The 9,033-nt window shown below is 43.0% G+C and overlaps 1 protein-coding gene across 5 annotated transcripts; it reads left to right on the top strand.

The window, feature by feature from the left end:
* Positions 1 to 520: 520 nt before the first annotated feature.
* LOC105426499 (uncharacterized) lies at positions 521 to 7,796 on the top strand. 5 transcript variants are annotated; one of them, XM_011637751.3, is made up of 7 exons: positions 521 to 677; positions 4,851 to 5,183; positions 5,366 to 5,512; positions 5,670 to 5,830; positions 6,030 to 6,317; positions 6,498 to 6,738; positions 6,857 to 7,796. In XM_011637751.3, the coding sequence occupies exons 2-7, from the start codon at positions 4,851 to 4,853 to the stop codon at positions 7,115 to 7,117; spliced, it is 1,431 nt and encodes a 476-aa protein (XP_011636053.2). In that variant the 5' UTR covers positions 521 to 677; the 3' UTR covers positions 7,118 to 7,796. The 5 variants fall into 5 exon arrangements, with proteins under 5 accessions (XP_011636053.2, XP_011636056.2, XP_011636054.2 ...); XM_011637754.3 differs by lacking the exon at positions 521 to 677 and adding an exon at positions 708 to 2,914; XM_011637752.3 differs by lacking the exon at positions 521 to 677 and adding an exon at positions 708 to 4,184.
* Positions 7,797 to 9,033: the final 1,237 nt, after the last annotated feature.

The raw sequence follows: 9,033 nt of genomic DNA, 5'->3' as shown, positions 1-9,033 counted from the left end.
CAAGATATTACAAGATATGTGCGATCTTTTTGTAATATTTACAATTCCAGCGAATAAAATTGAAACGAGGAGACTAAGAAGATTCGAAAACTGTAGGCAAAACGAATAAATCAGGGCGGAAACACATAATTAAATAGTAATCGTCGCTTAACCTCATTCCGATTATTATCCGTCGCGCCGCGCCATTGATTCGTCGCGGTGCTTCTTGGAACTACATAGCACGGTGCACGATGATTGGCCGAGCAGGCGGTTATCGCAGCGCCGCGGCCACGGCGGACCGCATTTAATTTCTCCGCGAATGTATCGGAGCTGCATGGAAGTCGCGAAGAAAAATCAGCGGAAAACGGCGACGCGTCGCACGTCGGCGGGCGATCGTGAGCGCGTCGCCGTGCGTAGCGTCTCGTCCAGGTTTCCCGGACGAGCGTCATGACGGGGAGACGCAATGCGCGACCGCGAGAAGCGGCGGCGCGGCCTCCCGTCGCGGCGCCCCGCGGATTTTTCCTGGACCCGCGCGCGAGATTTTATTCTGCGCATGGAAAGCAATTTTGCCCAATCATAAATAGGGCTATTGTGGGGGGATGGTTGTATGCCCGTGGCGCATTTCATACATCCGAGTGTAATGGTAACCAGATAGAGAGGCGCCGCGCGCGGGGGCTATCGGCCGGCGTTAACACCCGGTAAATATCAAAAATCCAAATCGTACGTCGTCGACGAGAAAAATCGCGTCGCGTGAAAAATCCTCGTGATCGTCTGTTACCACTCGCGTCCGAAAATCATCTCCTAGTTGTGTGTAAAGTGATGGTTCATGCTCCTGTTCCCGCCATCCCATTTTATGCTGTTCGTGATCCTTCGTCCTCGTTCTTTCTTCGCCTCGTATCTCTCTCTCTCTCTCTCTCTCTCTCTCTCTCTCTCTCTCTCTCTCTCTCTCTCTCTCATCGCTCCGCTGGGGACGCGGGATTACCCTCTTTTTTTTACTCTCTCTTTCTCTCACGCGACGTGCCAAACGTGACGTTTGTCGATGGTGCACACAGTGGTGTACGCGAGTGTGAGACGACTCCGACTTCATACACGTCACGTAGCTGTGGATATTCACGTAGTCGTGGTCTCTATGCGTGCTGCGTGCGTGCGCGCGCGTGCTCGGTCGAGTGATCTGTGACGTCAGTGGTCCGATCGGTTGTCACCTGTCAAGCCGATGCCGACGTATCCCTCCCCTTGCCCCTGCCAGTCCTGCTATTTCGTACTCACTCTCTCTCTCTCTTTCTCTCCCTTCCTTTATCCTTCTATTTCCTCTCTCGCTCTTCCACCACGTCTAACTATCTCTGTCACCACCCCTCGATGCAACCCGCGGACGCAATCCGATCCGTGCTGTCCCTCTCCCTCCTGCGTCCATCTTCGCGTCAAGTCCTCTCTCGGTTTAACCCATGCGATCTCCAACCCTTCCCCTTCTTTTCTCGTTGCCACCCCTCTCCCTTTCCCTCGCAGGGATTTTCTCCCTTCTTCCACACCCACTCTCGCTCGCGTTTCCTCCTCCTCATTGTACCAGCTTCCATCCTCAACCCTCTCGTTTCATCTCACTCTTTTTGGCGGCTATGCCAGTGGCGTGATCTCGGCCCTTTTTTCGCGGTCAATTTCCAATTATTCATGAGAGTCACGTCGCGCTCGATAAAGATGACTCTCCGTCGCTTACCCAAGCGACATTCTTATACAACTAAAGGCGATTAAGAAAAAATCTTGAGCACGATTCTGTATCCGATGATCGGAAAAAGGAACGCCGAAAGAACGCTTTCAGTTTTCCTGAAAAGCTCACGTCCCACGTTGGCTACGCCACTGATCGGAATCGCGCGATCTATCCCTTTTCTCTCTCTCTTTCTCCCTTCGCGTTCCCTTGCGATTCTCTCCTGCCTTCCCTCTCCACCCTCCTCGGCCCTCCACAGCGGCAGCTTATTCACCCTGGTCGCCTCTCTGCCGCCCCGAAAACCGAAGCCGAGGCTTCGAAGCTCAAGCGCGACCATCACCACCACCACCACCACCACCACCACCACCACTACCACCACCACCACCACTATCAGCAGCAGCAGCAGCAGCAGCAGTAGCAGTAGTAACAGCAGCACCAGCATCAACCGCACCAGCAGTAGTAGCGGCAGTAGCGGTAGCAGCAGCAGCAGCAGCAGTACCACCGGCACCGGCAACCCCACCCCACTTGCCACTCGCCCATCCACCCCTCAATATAACCCCGCTCACTCCATCCGCCGCGACGACCGCAGACACAAAAACAATAACAAATCGATTCGCGGCAGCAATGGGGGCGGGGAGAAGGGGTCAGTGCGAGGGGTAGGACGACTGCTGGGGGCCCCCGGCGCGCGATATGAGGGAGAGGGCACGCGCGAGACGGAGAAAGAATGAGAGAGAGATAAAGGATGAAGCCGCCGGGGGGTGACGAGGAGGATGACCTCCCCTCGGTGGTACCTCTCCTCCTCCTCCTCGTCCTTCTCCTCCTATTCCCCCGACCCCCGTATCTCTTTCCCTCTTTCTAGATATTGTATAGAGAACGTTATGCTAAAGTATGCATGCACGAGGGTCGGTCCAATGGTCAGGAATCTCGCGAGTTCGTTCGCTCTACGGCGGCACGTATCCAGACCCGGTATTCGTTTCTTCTCGGCTCGCGGATCGCGAAAACGCCACGTCCTTTCTCGCGTTATCGTCGCCCTCCGCATCGTTATCGTCATCTCTTCGTCTTCTTCGGCATTGTCGACGTCATCGTCATGTGTGTAGCGTGGGAGGCGGTGCTAAGTCGCTACGCGCGTCAACTTCCATTCGATCGGTAAGGTGGAGATCGGCCCGGTCTTGCGGCGACGAAAGGGAGCACTGGCGGGGGATGATTCCAGCGTAATGACGATCGGCCCGAATTGTTGCGGTAGGCCACCATCGGGGCGCCCCCTCCAAGAGAAGGGGGAACCTCCTCGATATTCTTGCGATTTCGCGCAATTTTATCCTGCTCTCTCTCTCTCTCTCTCTCTCTCTCTCTCTCTCTCTCATTTGAGAGACGCGATCCTCTTGCTGATCTCGTGGCGTGATATTTGCGACTCGTTCGAACCTCGCGTTCACGAGAACAGACATTTTCATTTCTTCAATGACTTTGAGAAACGAATTAGAATCTGCTTAATTTGTTGCACCTTCGAAATATTATAAAAACGCTGTAAAAAGATTTTAATTTGAAAAAAATTAGAATGAATTTAATTTTCTGTCGGAATTAAGTATCTCGATTCGATCTTGAGGGGTGATTCGAATCATTGAACTCTGGTGAACACGTGCACAAAGTTAGATGTCTTCGTTTGCCTATCGAAAAGACACATGTTCTCTCTGAATATCTCGTAACATCGAACATATTGTTGGTATTCGTTTTTCATGAAATCTTCCAATCAATATTTTATGTAAATTATAAGTATCCCTCAATGCACAGCATTGTTCAACCAGGCTTATGATTGTTCGAGTAAAATAATCTACGAGAAAATAATTCAAGAATAGCTCTTGAATTCGCGAGTTTCACATTTGGAGCGATATAGATACAGATCGAACAAGATATAGATCTGTAAGAGTAATATAGATCTGTATGTGTAGAGACAGCCTTATAGATGTGTAATCACATTGAAACGAAAGAAATATTCTAGGGCAAAGAAAATCGATGTGTTCTGGTTCACCTTTGAAGATTGTACATTTTTAGAAAATAGCTAAGAGAGAAAAATAAGAAGTTCTGGTAAAAATTTTAAGGAGATAATTTCCTCTTCATGTGATACTTTGTACGATACTTTTTTTCTGTATGGTTATCTTCATCTTTAGCACTAGTTTCAATCTTGTAATTCGAAATCGAATTACTGCCGCGATATATCCATATATCCATCCTGAAGTCCTCGCGTATTTCTGAAACGTTTCGTCTAACGTATGAATCTTTCAAAAGATATTCAATTAAGTAATTATAAAATCATTATAAATATATATTTGGAGAAGTACAGTAATAAAAATACGTAATGCGTATATGGGTTACAAATGAGGTTGATATACATGAACATATTCGAATATCTTTTGACGATTAAATTAAATGTACGCAAATTCGACGAGAAGCGTTACATATAAATAGTGATTTTATATATAAGTAACAAATAACTCGGTACGCCTGAAAATTGCACGTAAGTATTGATTCGAGGGCCACCACTAATCTCTCTCTTCTCGCCCCCTACCCTTCATCCTTTTTATACCGTGCAGTCCATACAAACATAATGAGGCTCAAGCACCGTATCCAAGCGATTTGATCTTTATTAAGTTCAATATATATTTTTAACTTTGAATTCAAATAATCCACGTGATCATGGATGATCCAATAATACCAATAAATATAAATCAAATGCTCAAGTCAATCTTTAAAAACAAGTTTATTTTAAACTCACGTGAAATTATATTTATATAAAAAATTATATAAAAATTATATAAAAAAAAAAGAAACCAAATAAATGACAGATTTATTTTAATCGCGAAGACTCGAATCAGCGATCAATTTCACTGAGACGATATAGTTAGAACATAAGTGAATAAAATCCCCCAGCATCCTGTCCCCTTTTGGGAATGATTCTATTCGAAAAGAGATATTTTGATGAAAAAATATGCTTTTGACGTATATAGTAAGTAAAGTACTATATAGCGATATTTTTTTTACATCAAAAACAGATATGCTTTGATATGCTATTACGAGTGTAATATATGCGAATATTTTTTTACTCACTACTTGGAAATGCTATTTTATACAACGAGCTGATTCCGTGAATTTTACCAACGGGCACTCATAACACATATTCCAGATGGAATATGGGATCTGGAGTCTTCACGTCGCGGGTGAACTTTGGGGTGACCCGCGTCTCGCCCGAAGGCATCCGATTCTGCCTTCCGGCGCGACGCAGATCCTGCCAAGGGCTGCCTTCGCCCTGAGCGCCCTTCATCGGCCCGATATGCTGCCGCTACCCTTGACGGCGGCGGGGCCACCCTATGTCCCGATGGAGTTGGTTACAAAACCTGCCTCTACTAATGCCGAAGATGCTGAGGATGCAGAGAAGAGCACAAACGCCGAAGATGAAGATCCTCAACGTGATGACAACGAAGGTAACATCGAAAAGACCGATCAAAACGAAAATCAGGTAAGATTCTTTCTTTGTACAGCACAATATTGAGCAGTTAACTCTTTAATATTAATACTCTTTGAATTAAATTTCTCTAAAAAAAAATTTGAAATTAAAGTTTTATTAATTTCCACTTAAAATGCTTAAAAATTTTAATTATGGAAATACAAATATCCTATTTTTTTATATGCACCGGTTAGACTTGCGTGCCAAATGAAAGCAATGACAATGAAGATGCCGGTGAAGAGAGCGACACTGGTAGCACCAATAGCTCACATCGATCGGCAAACAACAATTTGTCAATCGCTAAACTCCCCGATCCGATGTCATGCTTGGCCCTCGACAAGGTCAGTTTTTGAAACTATATTTTTAACATAAATATTACTTGACATATCCGAATTTAAAACTGATTTATCGATAATTTTTTAAGATAATATATGCATGTGTATATATTTATATGCGTGTTTGGAAGACGAAGCTAACATTTTTATTATTGATATTCAGGAAGGAACGGTGACGCCTGTTCTGAACGGTTGGGTGTTAGGCGCTTACACGGCTATGCTGGGCAGACTGTCTGCCGCCACTGCGGCACTAGAAGCAACGGAAGTTCCCAATATTCTCTCCGACAGTGATTCCGAGAGCGAGCATTCATCGTATACTGAAAAGTATGTAGAAACTCGATAATTTAATATAGTTAGTCAAGTTATGATCATATTTTGCATATTTTAAATATCATTCTCTCTAAGAAAAACTTAATTATAAATTCGTAAAAATTTATTATTATTATTAAAATCGAGTAAGATATGGGATAATATATTATTGTTATTATTATTCAATATTGGAGATAATATCATATGGTTTAAGATCGAGAGGCAGTAGTCCGAACGTAAGTAGCGTTCATCGTGGCTACTCGTGTGGTTCCTGTGATGTGGTGGCACCAACGAGACCAGCTCTAAGGAAGCACATAGCTGATTGCCATCCTGCTCTGTCTGGCACGGAGACCGGGGAGACCAAGAGATGTCCATCCACAGGCTGTGACTTTACGACGAGCAGCAGGTGCGAGATGGAGACTCACGTGGCAGCGCACGTGGCCCAGGGGATGACACCTACGGGGAAGAAACGTTCACTGGCTTTGCAACGCGTCAGGTATAGGTACTCGAACAATTTTATATAACTATTTTAATTTATGTTTTAATGTGAAGATTCTCTCTTGAATTTTTTATTTTATTAGATTAATGGATATAAAATAAATGGAAAGAGAGAAATCTACATTTTTTTTTCTTTGAAAAATTGTGTTGCGTTCTTTCAACTTCTGTTTCGTAATGTACTTAGATACGAGAGAGAAGAGTATCGGTGCTCACTGTGCTCATACGCGTGTACGATCGAAAAGGCCTTTCAAAGACATCTGCGAGCGCATGCGAGAGGTTCCGCGCCGGAGACCAGGGTGAGCTGCGCCGTCTGCGGTGCCGATCGATCCTCCGAGGTCGATCTCAGCAGGCACATGCGAAGGCATCGTGATGACCGATATTTCTGTTGCGATATCTGCATCTTCCGAACGGTGCAACTAAAGAAGGTAGTTGAAATATCACTTGTATTATAGAGACTTCAATTAGTATTTATATACGTCATAAAAGTTTGTGACAAAGATTGAGAATTAATTAACGTTAATCCATGTCTTGATATTTTTATAGCTAATACAGCATCGTCGTATGCATACGGGCGAGAAACCGCATCTATGTCCGCACTGTGCCTATCGAAGCGCACGCCGCGATAACTTACGCAGCCATGTACGGCGAGTGCATAAAAAGGAGAATCTCTATTGTGACACCTTCAGCCCGCGCGGCATGCTGATAACCCCCTCACTGTTGGCCTCCTCGAGGGATACTACCGATATTGACCTGATACAGAGCCCGGCATCCTCGCCGTCCTCAAATCCGGATACGACCAACTAGCGAAAATGCCCCCGGAGAACAATGAGAAGAGCAACGATCCCGAGAGACCGTTGAAAAAGGAAATTCGGGACTTGCGGGCCCTTTACACGTCCTCATTTTGTCAATACTGCGATCTAGATATTAGAATTTACAGGAAGGCTTACAAGTGCTGAACTTGGCAGACAATTGGAGTAGGATCAGAATGAGATAAAAATTAAATTCAAGTTGCAAAAGATTGAAAATTATTTACAATTTCATGAAAAAAAGCAAAGAGTTAAGATAACTGAGCTTGGAGAAATAAAATTGATTGAAGAACACATATAATGAAAAGAGATTGTTCCAAATCAGCATCGGCAAGGCTTCCCTTTTTAGACGTTAGGAAACGTATAGATTATTGCATGCGAACGTCGATAATTTAATGTAATTTTTGAATTCTAACGAGATCTTGTATTAGCTATGTAAACGTCCAAGTGTTACATTATGTAGCCGATTCGATGAAGTATAGCGATCGGTAGACCGCTCGTTCGCGTCGATTTGTGATGGCGAACGGGGAAAGCTGCAAAATGGTGCTAGAATCGTAGATTGGATCATGGAGAAAGACTGAAAGTAGAAATGAATTCACGGCGCGACGTGACGTCCATTTCTTTTACGCTCTTCCGCGCTGACCGTCGTGATTAAAAAAAAAAAAAAGAAAGAAAAATTACAGTCCAGCGAAGTTTAAGACTGCAACTCTGTACTGTTCCGGGGATTCTCGTGACTTTATTGCTTCTCATTAATCGTTATAAATATTAAATTTATTCTATATATTTGATTTTTCCATTTGAATTCTTTTGGAATTTGTTTTAATCTTAATTAGTTGATACAAATTAAGTCTGTTTTATTCTTGTTTTTATTTTTTGATTTTCTTGTAATCTTATGGCCTATTATAAAATCTAAATATATAAATTTTATTTTTAGAACCATAAGAGAAAAGGGGGAAGATTAAATAACGATCAATATATTTGTGCGCTTCTATACATTTGAAAGAAAAGTTTGTAATACTTGCGTGTGTATTGAGGCGGATGCACCGAGACTCGATCGAATCAGGCCAACGGTTAATGAGATCAATAAAAGCAACGAGTCACGACACGACACGTTACGAGGACCCCGGTCGGGATGGAAAGGTGCTATTTTACGAAGATTCGTTTTAATGTTACGTAATCTAGCATATAGTTCGCTCGCGCTGCATGAATCGCCACGCTGTAAGTATAATTGTTAAGTACTTGTTGATATAGATATATTGTTACGATTATACCTGATTTATCATTATTTTTATTACTACTATTAAGGACTGGTGATGCAAGAATGATACACTATTATGATTACGCAAGTACTACAATGTATCGTATCGCACGAGATGAAGCCTAATTTATTTCATTTTGCAAATAATGGCAAGACTTCTCCATACAATTTTTACATCGATATATTTATTTTATACTATATATTTTTAAATTTTACATCAAAAGACCTATTCGCTTTATGTAATACACACATAGAAAATTTTTTTTTTTTTTTTAAACAAAATAACAAAATGATCATTATTTGCAAAATTCATACTTATTGGATGCATCCGTTTGTTATCGATACAAGTATCTTGCATACGCATTTCTATCTTTAGGATCCAAGATTATCCCCGACGATCGATCACTTGCTTGTACGAGGGGAAGAAAGTGAACGGGATCGAATGGAAATATGTGTCAATTTTTAATGTATCTCATAAAAATATGTTGTAGTCGATACACGATTTTTAACGGCGTCCGGCGTGAAATGGCACAAAACGTTTCGTCCACCACGTCATGCCACGATGATTCGTCATTTGGTCGGAAATGACATTTTCGCGGAGAATATCATTCTGCTATATAGACGCTATATTATTATAAAATATTGTATTAAACTAC

Source organism: Pogonomyrmex barbatus, unplaced genomic scaffold (genome assembly GCF_055798465.1).
Source record: "Pogonomyrmex barbatus isolate J1 unplaced genomic scaffold, ASM5579846v1 scaffold11, whole genome shotgun sequence".
NCBI classification, from domain to species: domain Eukaryota; kingdom Metazoa; phylum Arthropoda; class Insecta; order Hymenoptera; family Formicidae; genus Pogonomyrmex; species Pogonomyrmex barbatus.
Note: the sequence above shows the minus strand (reverse complement) of the source record. Positions and strands in the feature narration are given on the sequence as shown.

What these genes read in the sequence shown, in the direction of transcription:
- LOC105426499 (XM_011637749.3), top strand. An exon ending in CATGCTTGGCCCTCGACAAG is followed by an intron (nt 5,513 to 5,669) that starts GTCAGTTTTTGA and finishes ATTGATATTCAG; the next exon opens with GAAGGAACGGTGACGCCTGT. An exon ending in GAACGGTGCAACTAAAGAAG is followed by an intron (nt 6,739 to 6,856) that starts GTAGTTGAAATA and finishes ATATTTTTATAG; the next exon opens with CTAATACAGCATCGTCGTAT.